Source organism: Pleurodeles waltl, chromosome 6 (genome assembly GCF_031143425.1).
Source record: "Pleurodeles waltl isolate 20211129_DDA chromosome 6, aPleWal1.hap1.20221129, whole genome shotgun sequence".
Taxonomy (NCBI): Eukaryota; Metazoa; Chordata; class Amphibia; order Caudata; family Salamandridae; genus Pleurodeles; species Pleurodeles waltl.
In genome coordinates, this window is record NC_090445.1 from 1,721,680,366 (window position 1) to 1,721,706,989 (window position 26,624).

Below are 26,624 nucleotides of genomic sequence, written 5' to 3' on the forward strand. Positions count from 1 at the left end.
GCACGTCTCGAATTTCAAAAGTAATAATCTAGATTCTTTAAGTATGTCTTCCCACCATATTCCTGCACCTGGCATTTGTAGGATTATGCCCAATCAGAGTACCTGTGGCAGCATTTTCCGATATTTATTGCTGTTCCCGAGTGTAGGAAGTTGGCTCTGTATGTGCTATTTCAAAGTAAGGAATAGCATGCACAGAGTCCAAGGGTTCCCCTTAGAGGTAAGATAGTGGCAAAAAGAGATAATACTAATGCTCTATTTTGTGGTGGTGTGGTCGAGCAGTAGGCTTATCAAAGGAGTAGTGTTAAGCATTTGTTGTACATACACACAGGCAATAAATGAGGAACACACACTCAGAGATAAATCCAGCCAATAGGTTTTGTTATAGAAAAATATCTTTTCTTAGTTTATTTTAAGAACCACAGGTTCAAATTCTACATGTAATATCTCATTTGAAAGGTATTGCAGGTAAGTACTTTAGGAACTTTGAATAATTACAGTAGTACTTATACTTTTTACATAAAACACAAATAGCTGTTTTAAAAGTGGACACAGTGCAATTTTCACAGTTCCTGGGGGAGGTAAAGTATTGTTATTTTTAACAGGTAAGTAAATCACTTACAGGTCTTAGTTTTGGGTCCAAGGTAGCCCACCGTTGGGGGTTCAGAGCAACCCCAAAGTTATCACACCAGCAGCTCAGGGCGGGTCAGGTGCAAAGGTTAAAGAGGTGCCCAAAACACATAGGCTTCAATGGAAGGAAGGGGGTGCCCCGGTTCCAGTCTGCCTGCAGGTAAGTACCCGCGTCTTCGGAGGGCAGACCAGGGGGGTTTTGTAGGGCACCGTGGGGGACACAAGTCCACACAAAAAGTACACCCTCAGCAGCGCGGGGCGGCCGGGTGCAGTGTGAAAACAAGCGTTGGGTTCTCTGTAGATTTCAATGGGAGACCAAGGGGTCTCTTCAGCGGTGCAGGCAGGCAAGGGGGGGGGCTCCTCGGGGTAGCCACCACCTGGGCAAGGGAGAGGGCCTCCTGGGGGTCACTCCTGCACAGAAGTTCCGTTCCTTCAGGTGCTGGGGGCTGCGGGTGCAGGGTCTTTTCCAGCCGTCGGGACTTTAGGATCAAGCAGTCGCGGTCAGAAGGAGCCTCGGGATTCCCTCTGCAGGCGTCGCTGTGGGGGCTCAGTGGGGACAACTTTGGTTACTCACGGTCTCGGAGTTGCCGAAGGGTCCTCCCTGAGTTGTTTGTTCTCCACCAGTCGAGTCGGGGTCGCCGGGTGCAGTGTTGCAAGTCTCACGCTTCTTGCGGGGATTTGCAGGGGTCTTTAAATCTGCTTCTTGAATCAAAGTTGCAGTTCTTTTGGAGCAGTGCCGCTGTCCTCGGGAGTTTCTTGTCTTTCTTGAAGCAGGGCAGTCCTCTGAGGATTCAGGGGTCGCTGGTCCTTGGGAAAGCGTCGCTGGAGCAGGTTTCTTTGGAAGGCAGGAGACAGGCCGGTAGGACTGGGGCCAAAGCAGTTGGTGTCTTCTTTCTTCTTTCTGCAGGGGTTTTCAGCTCAGCAGTCCTCTTCTTCAGGTAAGTTGCAGGAATCTAAATTCTTAGGTTCAGGGAAGCCCTTAAATACTAAATTTAAGGGCGTGTTTAGGTCTGGAGGGTTAGTAGCCAATGGCTACTAGCCCTGAGGGTGGGTACACCCTCTTTGTGCCTCCTCCCAAGGGGAGGGGGTCACATTCCTATCCCTATTGGGGGAATCCTCCTTCTACAAGATGGAGGATTTCCAAAAGTCAGAGTCACCTCAGCTCAGGACACCTTAGGGGCTGTCCTGACTGGCCAGTGACTCCTCCTTGTTTTTCTCATTATCTCTCCTGGACTTGCCGCCAAAAGTGGGGGCTGGGTCCAGGGGGCGGGTATCTCCACTAGCTGGAGTGCCCTGGGGCATTCTAACACGAAGCTTGAGCCTTTGAAGCTCACTGCTAGGTGTTACAGTTCCTGCAGGGGGGAGGTGTGAAGCACCTCCACCCAGAGCAGGCTTTGTTTCTGTCCTCAGAGAGCACAAAGGCTCTCACCGCATGAGGTCAGAAACTCGTCTCAGCAGCAGGCTGGCACAGACCAGTCAGTCCTGCACTGAACAATTGGGTAAAATACAGGGGGCATCTCTAAGGTGCCCTCTGTGTGCATTTTTTAATAAATCCAACACTGGCATCAGTGTGGGTTTATTATTCTGAGAAGTTTGATACTAAACTTCCCAGTATTCAGTGTAGCCAATATGGAGCTGTGGAGTTCGTTTTTGACAGACTCCCAGCCCATATACTCTTATGGCTACCCTGCACTTACAATGTCTAAGGTTTTGCTTAGACACTGTCGGGGCATAGTGCTCATGCACATATGCCCTCACCTGTGGTATAGTGCACTCTGCCTTAGGGCTGTAAGGCCTGCTAGAGGGGTGACTTACCTATGCCACAGGCAGTGTGAGGTTGGTATGGCACCCTGAGGGGAGTGCCATGTCGCCTTAGTCATTTTCTCCCCACCAGCACACACAAGCTGGCAAGCAGTGTGTCTGTGCTGAGTGAGGGGTCCCTAGGGTGGCATAAGACATGCTGCAGCCCTTAGAGACCTTCCCTGGCATCAGGGCCCTTGGTACCAGGTGTACCAGTTACAAGGGACTTACCTGGGTGCCAGGGTTGTGCCAATTGTGGAGACAATGGTACATTTTAGGTGAAAGAACACTGGTGCTGGGGCCTGGTTAGCAGGGTCCCAGCACACTTCTCAGTCAAGTCAGCATCAGTATCAGGCAAAAAGTGGGGGGTAACTACAACAGGGATCCATTTCTATACACAAGCCCCCCCCCAGCCCACAAGCCAGGAGACTCAGCCAAAGCTGGGAGAGTCTTCCTAGTCTGTCAGGCGAGGAAGAGTAGAGGAAATAGGCTTGTTTGTTGCAGGGCCTACTCTGCCTTACATCCTCCTGTTCAGGTCATTCCCTCTGGGGAACTGACCCACTTCCACAGTGATAGGACCTAGTCTGAACTGCCTCTTGTCTGTGCTTTTTATGTCTTCACCCATTCTCTCTATTTTGGGATTAGAGGTATCCACCTCTGCTAATCTTATCTTGGCCAGGGTCACCCCTAGCTTACCCAAAGAGGTTACCCAGAGCTGGAGTAACCCCACCATGACCAACAGGGTCAGGGGGCCTAACTTGCTATTTGGCATGGGGTCCGACCACCATGCCAAGGATAGTGCAGCCATAAAGGCTAACACCCAGCAGAGGCCACTGACAGCTGTCAGTGCCCAGAACCACACCTTTAGCTCTTCACCTAAAAGGGAAGGGGCTAAGTTACAGGCTTCTTTGGGTTCAGGGTGCCTGTCTGCTGTATTAGAGTGGGGGGTTACCACATCTTGTAGTTAACACCCTTCTTCCACTCTTTCTTCTGTTAGCTGGGGAGCCACCCACTCAGGCTTAACAGTTGCCTGACTAGCCAGGACTTCTTGTGGGTCAGGTTGGACTTTATCAGTGCCACTTTTGGAGTTCTCCCCTACTGGAGCAGAATCTCCTTGGCTTGCTGGAACCTTGGCTAAAGGTTGCCCACCTTTCCTATTCTGTTTTCTTTTCTTTTTCTTCTGGGGCCTACTTGCAGTTACTGCAGGGGCAGGACCTCCAGAATCCTTGGGAGAGGGCTGGCACTGGACCAGTTCTTCTCTTGGGCTCTGACTAACCTCTGGGTAGTCATTTCCAAGGAGACAATCAAGGGGGAGGTCTGTACTGACTATCACCCTTCTCCAGCTAAAAGTCCCACCCACTTCTATGGGCACAAAAGCCACAGGCCTATCAGTGACCCTGTCTGGGCTAACTCTTACTCTGGCAGTCTCATCTGGGATGTACTGGTTTGAGAACACCAGCCTGTCATGCACAATAGTGTGACTGGCACAAGTGTCTCTCAGGGCAGTGGCTGGGATTCCATTCACCAGTAGGTGGTGGAAGTGTCTACTTCCCTCTGGAATCTCCAACTCACCTGTTGGGCCCTTTTTTCAGTTGAAAGCTATGAAGACCTCCTCATCTGAGGAGTCATCCCCAATGGCTACACTGGTTACCCCTGGGATTTTGCTAGGGGGTTTGTTTTTGGGACAAGAAGTGTCCTTGGTGTGGTGCCCTGTCTGTCTACAGTTATGGCACCATGCCTTAGTGGCATCCCAGTTCTTACCCTGGTACCCACCTTTGTTTTGGGTTGTGTCTTGGGACCCACCCACCTGGTCTGGTTTTTGGGGGCCTACAGAGGACTCTTTTTCTTTGTTTCTAGTGTCACCCACTTTCTCCTGGGGAGTCTTTGTAACCCCTTTCTTTTGGTCACCCCAGTGGAAGTTTTGGTTACCCTAGTCTTGACCCAATGGTCTGCCTTCTTTCCCAATTCTTGGGGAGAAATTGGACCTAGGTCTACCAGATACTGATGCAACTTTTCATTGAAGCAGTTACTTAAAATGTGTTCTTTCATAAACAAATTATAAAGCCCAACATAGTCATGCACTTCATTTCCAGTTACCCAACCATCCAGTGTTTTCACTGAGTAGTCTACCAAATCAACCCAGGTCTGGCTCGAGGATTTTTGAGCCCCCCTGAATCTAATTCTATACTCCTCAGTGGAGAATCCAAAGCCCTCAATCAGGGTTCCCTTCATGAGGTCATAAGATTCTTCATCTTTTGCAGAGAGTGTGAGGAGTCTTATCCCTACACTTTCCAGTGAACATTTCCCAAAGGAGAGCACCCCAGTGAGATCTGCTTACTTTTCTGGTTACACAAGCCCTCTCAAAAGCTGTGAACCATTTGGTGATGTCATCACCATCTTCATATTTAGTTACAATCCCTTTGGGGATTTTTAACATGTCAGGAGAATCTCTGACCCTAGTTATGTTGCTGCCACCATTGATGGGTCCTAGGCCCATCTCTTGTCTTTCCCTTTCTATGGCTAGGATCTGTCTTTCCAAAGCCAATCTTTTGGTCATCCTGGCTAACTGGATGTCCTCTTCACTGGGGTTATCCTCAGTGATTTCAGAGAGGTTGGTCCCTCCTGTGAGGGAGCCAGCATCTCTGACTATTATTGTTGGAGTCAGGGCTTGAGAAGCCCTGTTCTCCCTAGATAGGACTGGTGGGGGGGAATCACCCTCCAAGTCACTATCATCATCCTTTGTGTTGCCATCCTCAGAGGGGTTGGCTCTTTCAAACTCTGCCAACAGCTCCTGGAGCTGTAGTTTGGAAGGTCTGGAGCCCATTGCTATTTTCTTTAGTTTACAGAGTGACCTTAACTCTCTCATCTGGAGATGGAGGTAAGGTGTGGTGTCGAGTTCCACCACATTCACATCTGTGCTAGACATTATGCTTCTAAAAGTTGGAATACTTTTTAAGAATCTAAAACTAGTTCTAGAATCTAATTCAAACTTTTACAAAACTTTTAAACTCTAAAAGAAATGCTAACAGGGACTAACACAAGGCCCTAGCAGGACTTTTAAAAATTTAGAAAAATTTCAAATTGCAAAAAATCTATTTCTAATGACAATTTTTGGAATTTGTCGTGTGATCAGGTATTGGCTGAGTAGTCCAGCAAATGCAAAGTCTTGTACCCCCCCGCTGATCCACCAATGTAGGAAGTTGGCTCTGTATGTGCTATTTCAAAGTAAGGAATAGCATGCACAGAGTCCAAGGGTTCCCCTTAGAGGTAAGATAGTGGCAAAAAGAGATAATACTAATGCTCTATTTTGTGGTAGTGTGGTCGAGCAGTAGGCTTATCAAAGGAGTAGTGTTAAGCATTTGTTGTACATACACACAGGCAATAAATGAGGAACACACACTCAGAGATAAATCCAGCCAATAGGTTTTGTTATAGAAAAATATATTTTCTTAGTTTATTTTAAGAACCACAGGTTCAAATTCTACATGTAATATCTCATTTGAAAGGTATTGCATGTAAGTACTTTAGGAACTTTGAATAATTACAGTAGTACTTATACTTTTTACATAAAACACAAATAGCTGTTTTAAAAGTGGACACTGCAATTTTCACAGTTCCTGGGGGAGGTAAAGTATTGTTATTTTTAACAGGTAAGTAAATCACTTACAGGTCTTAGTTTTGTGTCCAAGGTAGCCCACTGTTGGGGGTTCAGAGCAACCCCAAAGTTATCACACCAGCAGCTCAGGGCGGGTCCGGTGCAAAGGTTAAAGAGGTGCCCAAAACACATAGTCTTCAATGGAAGGAAGGGGGTGCCCCGGTTCCAGTCTGCCTGCAGGTAAGTACCCGCGTCTTCGGAGGGCAGACCAGGGGGGTTTTGTAGGGCACCGTGGGGGACACAAGTCCACACAAAAAGTACACCCTCAGCAGCGCGGGGCGGCCGGGTGCAGTGTGAAAACAAGCGTTGGGTTCTCTGTAGATTTCAATGGGAGACCAAGGGGTCTCTTCAGCGGTGCAGGCAGGCAAGGGGGGGGGCTCCTCCGGGTAGCCACCACCTGGGCAAGGGAGAGGGCCTCCTGGGGGTCACTCCTGCACAGAAGTTCCGTTCCTTCAGGTGCTGGGGGCTGCGGGTGCAGGGTCTTTTCCAGCCGTCGGGACTTTAGGATCAGGCAGTCGCGGTCAGGGGGAGCCTCGGGATTCCCTCTGCAGGCGTCGCTGTGGGGGCTCAGGGGGGACAACTTTGGTTACTCACGGTCTCGGAGTCGCCGGAGGGTCCTCCCTGAGTTGTTTGTTCTCCACCAGTCGAGTCGGGGTCGCCGGGTGCAGTGTTGCAAGTCTCACGCTTCTTGCGGGGATTTGCAGGGGTCTTTAAATCTGCTTCTTGAATCAAAGTTGCAGTTCTTTTGGAGCAGTGCCGCTGTCCTCTGGAGTTTCTTGTCTTTCTTGAAGCAGGGCTGTCCTCTGAGGATTCAGGGGTCGCTGGTCCTTGGGAAAGCGTTGCTGGAGCAGGTTTCTTTGGAAGGCAGGAGACAGGCCGGTAGGACTGGGGCCAAAGCAGTTGGTGTCTTCTTTCTTCTTTCTGCAGGGGTTTTCAGCTCAGCAGTCCTCTTCTTCAGGTAAGTTGCAGGAATCTAAATTCTTAGGTTCAGGGAAGCCCTTAAATACTAAATTTAAGGGCGTGTTTAGGTCTGGGGGGTTAGTAGCCACTGGCTACTAGCCCTGAGGGTGGGTACACCCTCTTTGTGCCTCCTCCCAAGGGGAGGGGGTCACATTCCTATCCCTATTGGGGGAATCCTCCTTCTACAAGATGGAGGATTTCTAAAAGTCAGAGTCACCTCAGCTCAGGACACCTTAGGGGCTGTCCTGACTGGCCAGTGACTCCTCCTTGTTTTTCTCATTATCTCTCCTGGACTTGCCGCCAAAAGTGGGGGCTGGGTCCAGGGGGCGGGCATCTCCACTAGCTGGAGTGCCCTGGGGCATTGTAACACGAAGCTTGAGCCTTTGAAGCTCACTGCTAGGTGTTACAGTTCCTGCAGGGGGGAGGTGTGAATCCCCTCCACCCAGAGCAGGCTTTGTTTCTGTCCTCAGAGAGCACAAAGGCTCTCACCGCATGAGGTCAGAAACTCGTCTCAGCAGCAGGCTGGCACAGACCAGTCAGTCCTGCACTGAACAATTGGGTAAAATACAGGGGGCATCTCTAAGGTGCCCTCTGTGTGCATTTTTTAATAAATCCAACACTGGCATCAGTGTGGGTTTATTATCCTGAGAAGTTTGATACTAAACTTCCCAGTATTCAGTGTAGCCATTATGGAGCTGTGGAGTTCGTTTTTGACAGACTCCCAGCCCATATACTCTTATGGCTACCCTGCACTTACAATGTCTAAGGCTTTGCTTAGACACTGTAGGGGCATAGTGCTCATGCACATATGCCCTCACCTGTGGTATAGTGCACCCTGCCTTAGGGCTGTAAGGCCTACTAGAGGGGTGACTTACCTATGCCACAGGCAGTGTGAGGTTGGCATGGCACCCTGAGGGGAGTGCCATGTCGACTTAGTCATTTTCTCCCCACCAGCACACACAAGCTGGCAAGCAGTGTGTCTATGCTGAGTGAGGGGTCCCTAGGGTGGCATAAGACATGTTGCACCCCTTAGAGACCTTCCCTGGCATCAGGGCCCTTGGTACCAGGGGTACCAGTTACAAGGGACTTACCTGGGTGCCAGGGGTGTGCCAGTTGTGGAGACAATGGTACATTTTAGGTGAAAGAACACTGGTGCTGGGGCCTGGTTAGCAGGCCTCAGCACACTTCTCAGTCAAGTCAGCATCAGTATCAGGCAAAAAGGTGGGGGTAACTGCAACAGGGAGCCATTTCTTTACACTGAGATAGTAATTAAAAAGATAATTAAAGGACCATTTTGATCATTTTTGTACCAGTAGAAACTTTTTCTCTACAATGGAAGTTAAATATGTTTGTAGCTGTATTGTTGAAGGCTTCCTTTGAGCCTTTCTACAGACCCTCAGATCACCACTTCTCCTAGAAGACCGGCTTCTTATTAACTGCAACTTCGGCACAACAAGGAGGTGAAATACATGCAGTGGCGGTTACAGAGACGTACTTGAGCTGTTACAAATAAAAGATGATTCTCGGGGCAAATCCTAAATTTATTTCAAAGGTGAAATCGTCTTTTCACTTAAATAGACGTATTGTGTTGCCAAATTTCTTCCTGAATCCAATGATGACTGAAGAGAAATGATTACACTCCTGGGATGTTAAAGGATGCATTAAATTTTGTTTGAAAAGCTTTTGCAGGACAATGGAGTTATTTTTAAGTTTTGGGTAAGTGATGAAAGGTAGACCCTTGTGTAAGCAGTGTTGCTAGATGGAGTGTTTCTTGCATTGAACTTGCTCGTGGGTGGACTTATCAATGGCAAAGTGTTAGCTCTTTCACAAGAGGGATGGCAGCAACCGCAGCTCTGTTCTCTAGAATTAGACTGAAAAACCTATGTATTCAACGCATGTCTTTGCCAAGCACTGTGGCATCGAGATGAGGTCTGAAACTGCAGTAGGACCCATAGTTCTGGAATATATTTACATAAGTCGAGCATCATTCCTGCCTCCCCTGTGGCAGTTTTGTGTATTTTGCTGCTTTTGAAGTCTGCTTTCAAGATTAGGAATGTATGAAAGATCTAATGCTGAAGAAGGAACTTCTACGTAACTGTATCTACAGCTTTTCAGCACACTTATCTATCTTAAATTCTCATGTGACCCTCCATGCTCCCCTTTCTTAACAAGGCTCATTTGTGCGTTTCGATAACCTGAGGTACTCCTACAAATTGGGTAGTTAGAGCCTCCGAGGGGATGAGAAATGGGTCCCCTCTGATTGGCCAGACGTAGTGTCATTTACTGCTTTTGAAGTTGGATTCGCAAGTGTTTCCAGCGTGACGACAGGATAATATTCAAGCATGTGAATCTATGAAGGATCCAGTGCTGAAGAATGCTGTTACAGGGAAATATTCTCTTTCTCGCCACCTGCCCCACAGGTACAAGTGCTCTGAGGAGATTCTCACCATCGCTGCCATGCTGTCAGTCAACAACTCCATCTTCTACCGCCCCAAGGACAAGGTGGTGCACGCCGACAATGCTCGCATGAACTTCTTCGTGCCCGGCGGCGATCATCTAGTGCTGCTGAATGTTTACACGCAGGTGAGGCTGAGACGCGCTCTTCAGGAGTGAAGTTAGTCTTGAATGTACACATGATGCGTAGAGCAAGCTGTTGGTAAGTAGTTAGTACCCAGGGTAGGGTGAGTTTGTATATCATGCAGCGCTACCTTAGTGCAAGGTGGTCTTTTGCCTCACAGCAACGCAAGTCATTACACACTGCTTACAATCGCTCATCTTCCTCCCTTTCACGTTAAATTGATTTGTTAGACGATTCCTCTGAGCAGAGCACACCATTTCACATTTTATTTTCAATGCAGCTCTAAATTACTGGTGCATTTTTCACTTTTTTATGTTTTTATATTTTTTTGTTTCCAGCTACCTTCCAAATCCTGCAGGGAAAGAGAATGTCTTAGGTTCATAGCCAACTCTGCTTAGTAACACATGAAACAAATCAAAGATCTGATTAATATTCTCCAACAAGCACCACATGTGTGTGTGTTAAATTTCCTTGTAGAATTGACCTTGCTTGAGTGTGTTTTAGAATCCAACAGTGCATACAGTTAGAACTGTGCGGTTGCATGCGTAAGATATTACCAAATATAGCAATTTGTTAATGGTCATGCAGAAGTTGAGTTATCCTACTAATTATGTTTGGTTATATGAAATAAGGCAGGGATTGAATGAGCAAACAAACTGGGTTCATCTCCTGTACGTAACACTGTAGTAAAGCGGTCAAGGGTTCATCTCCGGTATGTAACACTGTAGTAAAGCGGTCAAGGATGCATCTCCGGTATGTAACAGTGTAATACAGCTGGCAAGGATTCATCTCCTGCACGTAACATTGTAGTACAGCTAGCAAGGATTAATCTCCTGTATGTAACACTGTAGTACATCCGCAAGGATTCAAAGATTCAAAGACCACATGGACTAGGGGGTTCCATCACCTTCTGTTTATGTAATTGTTCAGCTTAGCACTATTTGCAACAAGGATCTGCCTCGGAGCACTTCCCAGAGAGCAGAAGCATCATAATTAAGTATGAATTTGCTACATAAAGGTGGGGTAATCTGTATGTATTAGGGCCTTGAAGCCCTCCTACATCTGAAAACGTTTTTCTGTTGAATCTGTGGCATCCGTCATGTAGTGTTGGAAGTTAGTTTTTTGCCCTGGTGGGGTATTGGATTTAGCCCGAACACAGATGGCTGTTATCATGGCGTGATCTTAGTTTAAGCCCATTGGTCTAGTTACTGGTACCTGTCTCCATACTTTGTATGTGTAGGCCAAAGATTCATTCTCCTAGTGGAAACTTCTTCCCTCGTATTCCTCACCTCATGGTTATCCTTCTGGTGTACCTGCCTGCTTTTCCTTGCTTCATCGACAAAGGTTCGGGGTTACTCGTGGTCTTTACCAGTGAAAATCCTTGTTGATTTCTTAAACAACAGTGTCAAGTGATACCTCCTAAGGTGCTGGGTTTTATATGACGCTGATGATATTGCAAGAAGATATCTTTATTGGATTCACACATCTGTATGTGATGTCTGCGGTTGGACCCCTTGGCTTGTGACTGTTGCTTGACCTTGCACCTGAAGGCCATGGGAGTGTGAGAGACCAAATTACTTTTGACAACGTCACACAAAGATTCTTCCAGTACTGCCTGTAGGAAGTTGGCTCTGTATGCACTATTTCAAAGTAAGGAATAGCATGCACAGAGTCCAAGGGTTCCCCTTAGAGGTAAGATAGTGGCAAAAAGAGATAATACTAATGCTCTATTTTGTGGTAGTGTGGTCGAGCAGTAGGCTTATCAAAGGAGTAGTGTTAAGCATTTGTTGTACATACACACAGGCAATAAATGAGGAACACACACTCAGAGACAAATCCAGCCAATAGGTTTTGTTATAGAAAAATATCTTTTCTTAGTTTATTTTAAGAACCACAGGTTCAAATTCTACATGTAATATCTCATTTGAAAGGTATTGCAGGTAAGTACTTTAGGAACTTTGAATAATTACAGTAAAACTTCTACTTTTTACATAAAACACAAATAGCTGTTTTAAAAGTGGACACTTAGTGCAATTTTCACAGTTCCTGGGGGAGGTAAAGTATTGTTAGTTTTCACAGGTAAGTAAGTCACTTACAGGTTTCAGTTTTTGGTCCAAGGTAGCCCACCGTTGGGGGTTCAGAGCAACCCCAAAGTCACCACACCAGCAGCTCAGGGCCGGTCAGGTGCAGAGGTCAAAGAGGTGCCCAAAACACATAGGCTTCAATGGAGAGAAGGGGGGGCCCCGGTTCCAGTCTGCCAGCAGGTAAGTACCCGCGTCTTCGGAGGGCAGACCAGGGGGGTTTTGTAGGGCACCTTGGGGGACACAAGTCCACACAAAAAGTACACCCGCAGCAGATCGGGGGCGGCCGGGTGCAGTGTGCAAACAAGCGTCGGGTTTTCTGTAGGTTTCAATGGGAGACCAAGGGGTCTCTTCAGCGGTGCAGGCAGGCAAGGGGGGGGGGCTCCTCGGGGTAGCCACCACCTGGGCAAGGGAGAGGGCCTCCTGGGGGTCACTCCTGCACAGGAGTTCCGTTCCTTTAGGTGCTGGGGGCTGCGGGTGCAGGGTCTTTTCCAGCCGTCGGGAAATGGAGTTCAGACAGTCGCGGTCAGGGGGAGCCTCGGGATTCCCTCTGCAGGCGTCGCTGTGGGGGCTCAGGGGGGACAACTTTGGTTACTCACTGTAGGAAGTTGGCTCTGTATGTGCTATTTCAAAGTAAGGAATAGCATGCACAGAGTCCAAGGGTTCCCCTTAGAGGTAAAATAGTGGTAAAAATAGATAATACTAATGCTCTATTTTGTGGTAGTGTGGTCGAGCAGTAGGCTTATCCAAGGAGTAGTGTTAAGCATTTGTTGTACATACACATAGACAATAAATGGGGTACACACACTCAGAGACAAATCCAGCCAATAGGTTTTGTTATAGAAAAATATATTTTCTTAGTTTATTTTAAGAACCACAGGTTCAAATTTAACATGTAATATCTTGTTTGAAAGGTATTGCAGGTAAGTACATTAGGAACTTTGAATCATTTCAATTGCATGTATACTTTTCAAGTTATTCACAAATAGCTATTTTAAAAGTGGACACTGCAATTTTCACAGTTCCTGGGGGAGGTAAGTATTTGTTAGTTTTACCAGGTAAGTAAGACACTTACAGGGTTCAGTTCTTGGTCCAAGGTAGCCCACCGTTGGGGGTTCAGAGCAACCCCAAAGTCACCACACCAGCAGCTCAGGGCCGGTCAGGTGCAGAGTTCAAAGTGGTGCCCAAAACGCATAGGCTATAATGGAGAGAAGGGGGTGCCCCGGTTCCGATCTGCTTGCAGGTAAGTACCCGCGTCTTCGGAGGGCAGACCAGGGGGGTTTTGTAGGGCACCGGGGGGGACACACGCCCACACAGAAATTTCACCCTCAGCGGCGCGGGGGCGGCCGGGTGCAGTGTAGAAACAAGCGTCGGGTTTGCAATGTTAGTCAATGAGAGATCAAGGGATCTCTTCAGCGCTGCAGGCAGGCAAGGGGGGGCTTCCTCGGGGAAACCTCCACTTGGGCAAGGGAGAGGGACTCCTGGGGGTCACTTCTCCAGTGAAAGTCCGGTCCTTCAGGTCCTGGGGGCTGCGGGTGCAGGGTCTTTTCCAGGCGTCGGGACTTAGGTTTCAGAGAGTCGCGGTCAGGGGAAGCCTCGGGATTCCCTCTGCAGGCGGCGCTGTGGGGGCTCAGGGGGGACAGGTTTTGGTACTCACAGTCGTAGAGTAGTCCGGGGGTCCTCCCTGAGGTGTTGGTTCTCCACCAGCCGAGTCGGGGTCGCCGGGTGCAGTGTTGCAAGTCTCACGCTTCTTGCGGGGAGTTGCAGGGTTCTTTAAAGCTGCTTCTTGAAACAAAGTTGCAGTCTTTTTGGAGCAGGTCCGCTGTCCTCGGGAGTTTCTTGTCGTCGTCGAAGCAGGGCAGTCCTCAGAGGATTCAGAGGTCACTAGTCCCTTTGGAAGGCGTCGCTGGAGCAGAGTTCTTTGGAAGGCAGGAGACAGGCCGGTGAGTTTCTGGAGCCAAGGCAGTTGTTGTCTTCTGGTCCTCCTCTGCAGGGGTTTTCAGCTAGGCAGTCCTTCTTGTTGTTGCAGGAATCTGATTTTCTAGGGTTCAGGGTAGCCCTTAAATACTAAATTTAAGGGCGTGTTTAGGTCTGGGGGGTTAGTAGCCAATGGCTACTAGCCCTGACGGTGGGTACACCCTCTTTGTGCCTCCTCCCAAGGGGAGGGGGTCACAATCCTAACCCTATTGGGGGAATCCTCCATCTGCAAGATGGAGGATTTCTAAAAGTTAGTCACCTCAGCTCAGGACACCTTAGGGGCTGTCCTGACTGGCCAGTGACTCCTCCTTGTTGCTTTCTTTGTTCCCTCCAGCCTTGCCGCCAAAAGTGGGGGCCGTGGCCGGAGGGGGCGGGCAACTCCACTAAGCTGGAGTGCCCTGCTGGGCTGTGACAAAGGGGTGAGCCTTTGAGGCTCACCGCCAGGTGTTACAGCTCCTGCCTGGGGGAGGTGTTAGCATCTCCACCCAGTGCAGGCTTTGTTACTGGCCTCAGAGTGACAAAGGCACTCTCCCCATGGGGCCAGCAACATGTCTCTAGTGTGGCAGGCGGCTGGAACTAGTCAGCCTACTCAGACAGTCGGTTAAGTTTCAGGGGGCACCTCTAAGGTGCCCTCTGGGGTGTATGTTACAATAAAATGTACACTGGCATCAGTGTGCATTTATTGTGCTGAGAAGTTTGATACCAAACTTCCCAGTTTTCAGTGTAGCCATTATGGTGCTGTGGAGTTCGTGTTTGACAAACTCCCAGACCATATACTCTTTTGGCTACCCTGCACTTACAATGTCTAAGGTTTTGTTTAGACACTGTAGGGGTACCATGCTCATGCACTGGTACCCTCACCTATGGTATAGTGCACCCTGCCTTAGGGCTGTAAGGCCTGCTAGAGGGGTGACTGACCTATACTTGCATAGGCAGTGAGAGGCTGGCATGGCACCCTGAGGGGAGTGCCATGTCGACTTACTCGTTTTGTTCTCACTAGCACTCACAAGCTGGCAAGCAGTGTGTCTGTGCTGAGTGAGAGGTCTCCAGGGTGGCATAAGACATGCTGCAGCCCTTAGAGACCTTCCTTGGCATCAGGGCCCTTGGTACTAGAAGTACCAGTTACAAGGGACTTATCTGGATGCCAGGGTCTGCCAATTGTGGATACAAAAGTACCGGTTAGGGAAAGAACACTGGTGCTGGGGCCTGGTTAGCAGGCCTCAGCACACTTTCAATTGTAAACATAGCATCAGCAAAGGCAAAAAGTCAGGGGGCAACCATGCCAAGGAGGCATTTCCTTACACAACCCCCCCCCAAACGAAAGAGGATGAGACTAACCTTTCCCAAGAGAGTCTTCATTTTCTAAGTGGAAGAACCTGGAAAGGCCATCTGCATTGGCATGGGCAGTCCCAGGTCTGTGTTCCACTATAAAGTCCATTCCCTGTAGGGAGATGGACCACCTCAACAGTTTAGGATTTTCACCTTTCATTTGCATCAGCCATTTGAGAGGTCTGTGGTCAGTTTGAACTAGGAAGTGAGTCCCAAAGAGGTATGGTCTCAGCTTCTTCAGGGACCAAACCACAGCAAAGGCCTCCCTCTCAATGGCACTCCAACGCTGCTCCCTGGGGAGTAACCTCCTGCTAATGAAAGCAACAGGCTGGTCAAGGCCATCATCATTTGTTTGGGACAAAACTGCCCCTATCCCATGTTCAGAGGCATCTGTCTGCACAATGAACTGCTTAGAATAATCTGGAGCTTTTAGAACTGGTGCTGAGCACATTGCTTGTTTCAGGGTGTCAAAGGCCTGTTGGCATTCCACAGTCCAGTTCACTTTCTTGGGCATTTTCTTGGAGGTGAGTTCAGTGAGGGCTGTCACAATGGATCCATATCCCTTCACAAACCTCCTGTAATACCCAGTCAAGCCAAGGAATGCCCTGACTTGAGTCTGGGTTTTTGGAGCTACCCAGTCCAGAATAGTCTGGATCTTGGGTTGGAGTGGCTGAACTTGGCCTCCACCTACAAGGTGGCCCAAGTAAACCACAGTTCCCTGCCCTATCTGGCATTTGGATGCCTTGATAGAGAGGCCTGCAGATTGCAGAGCCTTCAAAACCTTCTTCAGGTGGACCAGGTGATCCTGCCAGGTGGAGCTAAAGACAGCAATATCATCAAGATAAGCTGTGCTAAAGGACTCCAAGCCAGCAAGGACTTGATTCACCAACCTTTGGAAGGTGGCAGGGGCATTCTTTAAACCAAAGGGCATAACAGTAAACTGATAATGCCCATCAGGTGTGGAGAATGCTGTTTTCTCTTTGGCTCCAGGTGCCATTTTTATTTGCCAGTACCCTGCTGTCAAGTCAAAGGTACTTAAGAATTTGGCAGCACCTAATTTATCTATGAGCTCATCAGCTCTAGGAATTGGATGAGCATCTGTCTTGGTGACAGAATTGAGCCCTCTGTAGTCCACACAAAACCTCATCTCTTTCTTTCCATCTTTGGTGTGAGGTTTGGGGACTAAGACGACTGGGCTAGCCCAGGGGCTGTCAGAGCGCTCAATTACTCCCAATTCCAGCATCTTGTGGACTTCCACCTTAATGCTTTCCTTAACATTGTCAGACTGTCTAAAGATTTTGTTCTTGACAGGCATGCTGTCTCCTGTGTCCACATCATGGGTACACAGGTGTGTCTGACCAGGGGTTAGGGAGAAGAGTTCAGGAAACTGTTGTAGGACTCTCCTACAATCAGCTTGCTGTTGGCCAGAGAGGGTGTCTGAGTAGATCACTCCATCTACTGAGCCATCTTTTGGGTCTGATGACAGAAGATCAGGGAGAGGTTCACTCTCTGCCTCCTGATCCTCATCTGTTACCATCAACAGATTCACATCAGCCCTGTCATGGAAGAGCTTAAGGCGGTTCACATGGATCACCCTCTTGGGGCTCCTGCTTGTGCCCAGGTCCACCAGGTAGGTGACCTGACTCTTCCTTTCTAGCACTGGGTAAGGGCCACTCCATTTGTCCTGGAGTGCCCTGGGAGCCACAGGCTCCAGAACCCAGACTTTCTGTCCTGGTTGGAACTCAACCAGTGCAGCCTTTTGGTCATACCAAAACTTCTGGAGCTGTTGGCTGGCCTCAAGTTTTTTGGGTGCCTTTTCCATGTACTCTGCTATTCTAGAGCGAAGGCCAAGTACATAGTCCACTATGTCTTGTTTAGGCTCATGAAGAGGTCTCTCCCAGCCTTCTTTAACAAGAGCAAGTGGTCCCCTTACAGGATGACCAAACAGAAGTTCAAAGGGTGAGAATCCTACTCCCTTCTGTGGCACCTCTCTGTAAGCAAAAAGCAGACATGGCAAGAGGACATCCCATCTCCTTTTGAGTTTTTCTGGGAGCCCCATGATCATGCCTTTTAATGTCTTGTTGAATCTCTCAACTAAGCCATTAGTTTGTGGATGGTATGGTGTAGTGAATTTGTAAGTCACTCCACACTCATTCCACATGTGTTTTAGGTATGCTGACATGAAGTTGGTACCTCTGTCAGACACCACCTCCTTAGGGAAACCCACTCTGGTAAAGATACCAATGAGGGCCTTGGCTACTGCAGGGGCAGTAGTCGACCTAAGGGGAATAGCTTCAGGATACCTAGTAGCATGATCCACTACTACTAGGATGTACATATTTCCTGAGGCTGTGGGAGGTTCCAGTGGACCAACTATGTCCACACCCACTCTTTCAAAGGGGACCCCCACCACTGGAAGTGGAATGAGGGGGGCCTTTGGATGCCCACCTGTCTTACCACTGGATTGACAGGTGGGGCAGGAGAGGCAAAACTCCTTAACCTTCTGGGACATATTGGGCCAGTAGAAGTGGTTGACTAACCTCTCCCACGTCTTGGTTTGTCCCAAATGCCCAGCAAGGGGAATATCATGGGCTAAGGTCAGAATAAACTCTCTGAACGACTGAGGCACTACCACTCTCCTAGTGGCACCAGGTTTGGGGTCTCTGGCCTCAGTGTACAGGAGTCCATCTTCCCAATAGACCCTATGTGTTCCATTTTTCTTGCCCTTGGACTCTTCAGCAGCTTGCTGCCTAAGGCCTTCAAGAGAGGGACAGGTTTCTTGTCCCTTACACAGCTCCTCCCTTGAGGGTCCCCCTGGGCCTAAGAGCTCAACCTGATAAGGTTCAAGCTCCAAAGGCTCAGTTCCCTCAGAGGGCAGAACTTCTTCCTGAGAAGAGAGGTTCTCTTTTTCTGACTGTGTTGCAGTTGGTTTCCCAACTGACTTTCCTTTTCTCTTGGTAGGCTGGGCCATTCTTCCAGACTCCAGCTCTACTTTTTCACCCTGTGCCTTGCATTGTGCTCTTGTTTTTACACACACCAGTTCAGGGATACCCAGCATGGCTGCATGGGTTTTTAGCTCTACCTCAGCCCATGCTGAGGACTCCAGGTCATTTCCAAGCAGACAGTCTACTGGGATGTTTGAGGAGACCACCACCTGTTTCAGGCCATTGACCCCTCCCCATTCTAAAGTTACCATTGCCATGGGATGTGCTTTAGTCTGATTGTCAGCGTTGGTGACTGTATAAGTTTTTCCAGTCAGGTATTGGCCAGGGGAAACCAGTTTCTCTGTCACCATGGTGACACTGGCACCTGTATCCCTCAGGCCCTCTATACTTGTCCCATTAATAAAGAGCTGCTGCCTGTATTTTTGCATGTTAGGCGGCCAGGCAGCTAGTGTGGCTAAATCCACCCCACCCTCAGAGACTAGAGTAGCTTCAGTGTGGACCCTGATTTGCTCTGGGCACACCGTTGATCCCACTTGGAGACTAGCCATTCCAGTGTTACCTGGATTGGAGTTTGGAGTGGAACTTTTCTTGGGACAGGCCTTGTCTCCAGTTTGGTGTCCAGACTGACTACAGTTTCGACACCAGGCCTTTTTGGGATCAAAGTTTTTACCCTTGTACCCAGGATTGTTTTGTGAAGAGGCTCTGGGCCCACCCTCCTGTGCAGGTTTTTGGGGGCCTGTAGAAGACTCTTTACTATTTTTATTTTTGGCTGTCTCACCACCTTTCCCCTGGGGAGGTTTTGTGACCCCTTTCTTTTGGTCACCCCCTGTGGAAGTTTTGGACACCCTTGTCTTGACCCAATGGTCCGCCTTCTTTCCCAATTCTTGGGGAGAAATTGGTCCTAGGTCTACCAGATGCTGATGCAGTTTATCATTGAAACAATTACTTAACAGGTGTTCTTTCACAAATAAATTGTACAGCCCATCATAATTACTTACACCACTGCCTTGAATCCAACCATCTAGTGTTTTTACTGAGTAGTCTACAAAGTCAACCCAGGTCTGGCTCGAGGATTTTTGAGCCCCCCTGAATCTAATCCTATACTCCTCAGTGGATAATCCAAAGCCCTCAATCAGGGTACCCTTCATGAGGTCATAAGATTCTGCATCTTTTCCAGAGAGTGTGAGGAGTCTATCCCTACACTTTCCTGTGAACATTTCCCAAAGGAGAGCACCCCAGTGAGATTTGTTCTTTTCTGGTTACACAAGCCCTCTCAAAAGCTGTGAACCATTTGGTGATGTCATCACCATCTTCATATTTAGTTACAATCCCTTTAGGGATTTTCAACATGTCAGGAGAATCTCTGACCCTATTTATGTTGCTGCCACCATTGATGGGTCCTAGGCCCATCTCTTGTCTTTCCCTCTCTATGGCTAGGATCTGTCTTTCCAAAGCCAATCTTTTGGCCATCCTGGCTAACTGGATGTCCTCTTCACTGGGGTTATCCTCAGTGATTTCAGAGTTGTTGGTCCCTCCTGTGAGGGAACCAGCATCTCTGACTATTATTTGTGGAGTCAGGGCTTGAGTAGCCCTGCTCTCCCTAAGTAGGACTGGAGGGGGGGAATTTCCCTCCAAGTCACTATCTTCATCCTCTGAGTTGCCACCCTCAGAGGGGTTGGCCTTTTCAAACTCTGCCAAAAGCTCCTGGAGCTGTACTTTGGTAGGTTTGGGGCCCATTGCTATTTTCTTTAGTTTACAGAGTGACCTTAGCTCTCTCATCTGTAGATGGAGGTAAGGTGTGGTGTCGAGTTCCACCACAGCCACATCTGTGCTAGACATTTTGCTTCTAAAAGTTGGAATACTTTTTAAGAATCTAAAACTGGTTCTAGAATCTAATTCAAACTTTTAAACTCTAAAAGAAATGCTAAACAGGAACTAACACAAGGCCCTAGCAGGTCTTTTAAGAATTTAGAAAACTTTTCAAATTGCAAAAATCAATTTCTAATGACAATTTTGGAATTTGTCGTGTGATCAGGTATTGGCTGAGTAGTCCAGCAAATGCAAAGTCTTGTACCCCACCGCTGATCCACCAATGTAGGAAGTTGGCTCTGTATGTGCTATTTCAAAGTAAGGAATAGCATGCACAGAGTCCAAGGGTTCCCCTTAGAGGTAAAATAGTGGTAAAAATAGATAATACTAATGCTCTATTTTGTGGTAGTGTGGTCGAGCAGTAGGCTTATCCAAGGAGTAGTGTTAAGCATTTGTTGTACATACACATAGACAATAAATGGGGTACACACACTCAGAGACAAATCCAGCCAATAGGTTTTGTTATAGAAAAATATCTTTTCTTAGTTTATTTTAAGAACCACAGGTTCAAATTTAACATGTAATATCTTGTTTGAAAGGTATTGCAGGTAAGTACATTAGGAACTTTGAATCATTTCAATTGCATGTATACTTTTCAAGTTATTCACAAATAGCTATTTTAAAAGTGGACACAGTGCAATTTTCACAGTTCCTGGGGGAGGTAAGTATTTGTTAGTTTTACCAGGTAAGTAAGACACTTACAGGGTTCAGTTCTTGGTCCAAGGTAGCCCACCGTTGGGGGTTCAGAGCAACCCCAAAGTCACCACACCAGCAGCTCAGGGCCGGTCAGGTGCAGAGTTCAAAGTGGTGCCCAAAACGCATAGGCTATAATGGAGAGAAGGGGGTGCCCCGGTTCCGGTCTGCTTGCAGGTAAGTACCCGTGTCTTCGGAGGGCAGACCAGGGGGGTTTTGTAGGGCACCGGGGGGGACACAAGCCCACACAGAAATTTCACCCTCAGCGGCGCGGGGGCGGCCGGGTGCAGTGTAGAAACAAGCGTCGGGTTTGCAATGTTAGTCAATGAGAGATCAAGGGATCTCTTCAGCGCTGCAGGCAGGCAAGGGGGGGCTTCCTCGGGGAAACCTCCACTTGGGCAAGGGAGAGGGACTCCTGGGGGTCACTTCTCCAGTGAAAGTCCGGTCCTTCAGGTCCTGGGGGCTGCGGGTGCAGGGTCTTTTCCAGGCGTCGGGACTTAGGTTTCAGAGAGTCGTGGTCAGGGGAAGCCTCGGGATTCCCTCTGCAGGCGGCGCTGTGGGGGCTCAGGGGGGACAGGTTTTGGTACTCACAGTCGTAGAGTAGTCCGGGGGTCCTCCCTGAGGTGTTGGTTCTCCACCAGCCGAGTCGGGGTCGCCGGGTGCAGTGTTGCAAGTCTCACGCTTCTTGCGGGGAGTTGCAGGGTTCTTTAAAGCTGCTTCTTGAAACAAAGTTGCAGTCTTTTTGGAGCAGGTCCGCTGTCCTCAGGAGTTTCTTGTCGTCGTCGAAGCAGGGCAGTCCTCAGAGGATTCAGAGGTCGCTGGTCCCTTTGGAAGGCGTCGCTGGAGCAGAGTTCTTTGGAAGGCAGGAGACAGGCCGGTGAGTTTCTGGAGCCAAGGCAGTTGTTGTCTTCTGGTCCTCCTCTGCAGGGGTTTTCAGCTAGGCAGTCCTTGTTGTTGTTGCAGGAATCTGATTTTCTAGGGTTCAGGGTAGCCCTTAAATACTAAATTTAAGGGCGTGTTTAGGTCTGGGGGGTTAGTAGCCAATGGCTACTAGCCCTGAGGGTGGGTACACCGTCTTTGTGCCTCCTCCCAAGGGGAGGGGGTCACATTCCTATCCCTATTGGGGGAATCCTCCTTCTACAAGATGGAGGATTTCTAAAAGTCAGAGTCACCTCAGCTCAGGACACCTTAGGGGCTGTCCTGACTGGCCAGTGACTCCTCCTTGTTTTTCTCATTATCTCTCCTGGACTTGCCGCCAAAAGTGGGGGCTGGGTCCAGGGGGCGGGCATCTCCACTAGCTGGAGTGCCCTGGGGCATTGTAACACGAAGCTTGAGCCTTTGAAGCTCACTGCTAGGTGTTACAGTTCCTGCAGGGGGGAGGTGTGAAGCACCTCCACCTAGAGCAGGCTTTGTTTCTGTCCTCAGAGAGCACAAAGGCTCTCACCGCATGAGGTCAGAAACTTGTCTCTCAGCAGAAGGCTGGCACAGACCAGTCAGTCCTGCACTGAACAATTGGGTAAAATACAGGGGGCATCTCTAAGGTGCCCTCTGTGTGCATTTTTTAATAAATCCAACATTGGCATCAGTGTGGGTTTATTATTCTGAGAAGTTTGATACTAAACTTCCCAGTTTTCAGTGTAGCCATTATGGTGCTGTGGAGTTCGTGTCTGACAGACTCCCAGACCATATACTCTTATGGCTACCCTGCACTTACAATGTCTAAGGTTTTGCTTAGACACTGTAGGGGCATAGTGCTCATGCACATATGCCCTCACCTGTGGTATAGTGCACCCTGCCTTAGGGCTGTAAGGCCTGCTAGAGGGGTGACTTACCTATGCCACAGGCAGTGTGAGGTTGGCATGGCACCCTGAGGGGAGTGCCATGTCGACTTAGTCATTTTCTCCCCACCAGCACACACAAGCTGTGTGTCTGTGCTGAGTGAGGGGTCCCCAGGGTGGCATAAGATATGCTGCAGCCCTTAGAGACCTTCCCTGGCATCAGGGCCCTTGGTACCAGGGGTACCAGTTACAAGGGACTTACCTGGATGCCAGGGGTGTGCCAATTGTGGAGACAATGGTACATTTTAGGTGAAAGAACACTAGTGCTGGGGCCTGGTTAGCAGGGTCCCAGCACACTTCTCAGTCAAGTCAGCATCAGGCAAAAAGTGGGGGGTAACTGCAACAGGGAGCCATTTCTTTACACTGCCCCTCTCCCATCTTTTATGTAAGTCCCCTAACAAGGAGAAGTTCCCTCACAAGGGATCCTTCTGCAAAAAAAAAAAAAAACATTAAACGTTTAATAGGGCTGGAGAAGGCCTCTTCTTTCTTGAAGTAAGACCCACTCCAAGGGCAGCTAGCAAACTCTGAAGTACTGTTCCCCTAACACCAGTCTCTTGGGTGTCTGACCTGATTTCTGTTCTGCTAAAGATGTATCTGGAGTTCCTATGCAAACCTTGTCGGGTAGAGACATTTTGACAGGTTGTGTTGGATTTTTTTACGGTGCCGTTGCAACCCTCTGGGCCACCTCCTAAGGTTGAGCTTGCTCCTACGACTTAAAGAATCTAACAGCTTTTACGACTCCCGACTCTGTGCCTTCGAAGGTTCTAATTTTGGCGGTGCTTTCAAAAAATGTCTGTTTACTATGCCGCCAGTCCTTGTGCATTTGACAGAAGAAAAGGTCCTTGCCTACCTCTGTGGTACAGGAAAGAGCAGAAGTTCCATCTCCAGTCAATATAACAATATAAAGTGCTCCTGGAGCCTTTTTGGTTGCTTTAGAGAAACCCTTCTCAGGTCTGGCAGCCCACAGACGGATACTGTGCCTTCTGATCTTAAGTTCTGAGGGAACTTCTTTAGGTCCAGTTACTCATGCATGCTGCAGATTCTCGGTACAACCACCATCCACCACCTTCCCATTGGACAAGATGGTGCTTTGGACCCGGCACCCTTTGTACCCAAGACCACGTCATGTTCTCATGTGGGGAAACCTGCTGCGCTCTGTTTGTTTTCTGTCCACCACATGCCTTGAAGGTGGAGGGCAGCCTCATCAGTTGAACTTCAGGAGAGCCCATAGTTTTTACATCGACCGTACTAAGGATCACTGGGTGAGTGACCAGTTCTCAGTTGGGGTCTCCGGTGTGAAGATAAAAAGGGGAAGGCAGTCCAGAAATTGAACTTATCGAGATGGTTTGTCTCTTCATAAACACGTGCTGTTCCTTGGCACGAAGGCGACTGCAGATGGCTGTCTTCTATTCTACAAGAGCTGAAGCTGCCTCTCTCGCTTTAGCTAGGAGTGTCTTGTTACCGGTATCTCTCTGGTGGCTACTTGGGCATCTGTCCACAGCTTCATCAGACCTTACTGCCTGGATTCACTGAGTCGCACATAGGGCCACATTGCCCGCCTGTTCCTGCACAGTTTCTTAGTGTCAAGTTCATTCCTCATAGTTCCCCTCCACCCCTCTGCACATACACCTCTTTCAGGAGGTGTTGCCTTGGTACCTGTTCAAAGGGTGGGAAACTTTGGGGATAGAATCATCCATCAGAAGCACAAATTTCTTACCTTCGGTAACTCTTTCTGGGGCTACTCTTTGATCTGAATATTAACAAACACTCTGTTTTGGTGAGCTTCCAAAGAAATCCTGAATTCTGGATTCTGCCAATACAATGGCTGGATCCATAGCCACAGCGGTTACTCTGCATAAAAAATGTGGATGCGTTTTGGGGAAAGTCTGGGCAGCATTAATTGACCTGTTTTTCTATACCGGTTTAGCGTCTACTGTGAAGGAGTTAACCCAGTCGTTCTGTTTTTTCCTGGGATATCTCCAGAGGACAGCAACCTTCCCTGCTGGGCCATCATTCCTTTTGAGTTAGGGTGTACTTGAGGGTTGCCGAAACCTACAGTTGCAGTCTTCCCCATCTTGCATCCTGTTTCAAAACAACTATGAATCCTCCCTCCACCATGAGTTTGTATTGGAGGGGTGTGACTGGTGGGCCCTTCCGTTTTACCTAAAATAACTGACTCCAGCATCCGGTAGCCCCTTGGTTCGGGTGTAGATTTTTAAAAATCTGCACTCCTGGATCTCAATTGGTGGATGTTCCCCTCCACTTCACAGTGGGTTGGTCCTCACGCCTCAGTTACTCAATAGACTTGGGTGCTCATCCACAATGTTTGGTTTACATCAGAGAAATAAGTGCACATGAATGTGCTTGAGTTGTGTTGTCTGCCTTCCTCTAAAGTCATTCTTCCATCTTGGGTGGCACCATTGAAGTCCTGCCATTCAATGCTACCCCAGCCCATTACACCAACAGGCATGGCAACATATGGGGTCCTGGACCCTCTGTTGGGCAGCCTTAGGCCAGTGGCAGTGGGCACGGCAGTGAGATTTTCTCCCAGGAGGGGTGCACCCTGTGGGGGTCTCCTCACTATAGCTCCACGAGTGGTACTATCATCTTGATTCAACAGATATGTCAATGCACGGATCTCTTTTGAAGCTGCGTCATCCATTTTGTGCCGTGCACATCCCTCTGAATGACTCAGTTGGTCATGAGGTCTTCTCTGTGGATTGCAGCTGATACCACTTATGTTGAAGGTCCTGCAGACGGTGTTGATCCTGATCGCCCCAGATTGGGCGAGGATGGTTTAGTACACTGACGAGTTGGTGAAAACACACACATGGTTTGTTGCAAATCTGCAGTCCACCCCCTCTTCCTCCTTCTCAGGAGAATGATTGTGTTCTCTAGCCCAATTCTGTGATGCTTCATCTGCTCGTGTGATGATTGAGCAGTGCCAACTAGATACATTCTGTTTACCACCAGAAGTGGCAGGCACCATCTTGGCTGCCCGAAAACCTGCTACAAAGTCGGTTTGTCAGAATTGTTGCCTAGTTTGCATCTGAGAGTTTGCACTTCTTACTATCTTATCTCCGATGTTCTGTGCTTCCCCCTGCACCGCGGAGCTTTGCAGTCACCACTGTCAAATGCGATCTAGCTTCACCGTCTGCCTGTTTGTCTCCCTGATCAACCCTGTGCTTCCAGGAGGTCAGACATTCTCCTACATCTTTCATTGTTCCGCAGTTGGATTTGAATTTGTTGTCCTCCCTTATTCCTTCACATTTTGAACTAGTACACATTTACTTAGTTAATTCACTTAATTTGAAGATTGTGTTTCTAATGATCGTAACTTCAGCCCATACGTGCACGAGTAGCAGCCCCTTGCGTTCTGGCTACCGCTTACTGTTTCTTATCTTGACTAGCTGGTACGTCTTCCTTGCTGGTCCTTGATACCGCAGAATGTCTCTGGGCGAGTCCTTCTCTCTTCTGTTCTCTTATTCCTTATCTTACGTCACTAAGGACGAGGAGAGGTTACATAGACTGTCTTCCAGGTGCATGGTAATTACTAGATCGACCTCACAAGACGATACAGAGTGGTGAGCTTTGGAGGAGATGGTTATCAAACACATAATTGGGGTTACCTTTTGGACAAAGATCCTGCGTACCTTGGCTAGGAACGCTCTTGCGGATATAATTTTTACCCACGTCACTAACGCCAAGGCAGCTTTACTGCTCTTACCAGAGGCCTTCAGTGACTCATATTTGCCTCTTGGTCCTCTCTGCCACCTTTGCCAAACATTACTGTTGTGCGGCTCAGGCACACAGGTACGGATACTTTACCAGGGCTGTGTTGCAATGGCGCAACAAAGCCCCCGCAGGCCCTGTAGTGCCCCCGCTGCTCAGTACCCTGGCATGAGAGCTCCTGAGTGAGTCCGGTGGGGGCCCCTCCATGTACTTTGCAGGGGTGACCCCTCAAGGTAGGTTACCTTTGCCTGCTGGTGGATACTATGTTGTCCTCCAGATTCCCCGCCCCTCTCACTCCTCCCCTTATGAGTCGGTGCCTGAGATAAGATGTAGACTGATTGTTATGGTGAGTAACCTGTTCCTGCTGGTGGATGCTACGTCGTCCTACAGTGGATACTACGTTGTCCTGCAGATTCCCCGCCCCTCTCTCTCCTCCCCTTATGAGTCGGTGCTTGAGATAACTAGGTGAAGATACGTTTCTGCTGTTCTGTAGCGTGTCTCAATGAGTAGCAGAAAACCTGGAAGGAATTACCCCTGCAC

General features: G+C 48.6%; 1 protein-coding gene across 1 annotated transcript in view; it reads left to right on the plus strand.

Annotated features, from left to right (window-relative positions):
* DHX16 (DEAH-box helicase 16) overlaps positions 1–26,624 on the plus strand; it is a 180,709-nt gene that overhangs the window by 104,499 nt on the left and 49,586 nt on the right. The window contains exon 18 of the mRNA XM_069241954.1: positions 9,463–9,625. Coding sequence (XP_069098055.1) covers positions 9,463–9,625 — 163 coding nt within the window. The remainder of the gene's footprint in view (positions 1–9,462; positions 9,626–26,624) is intronic.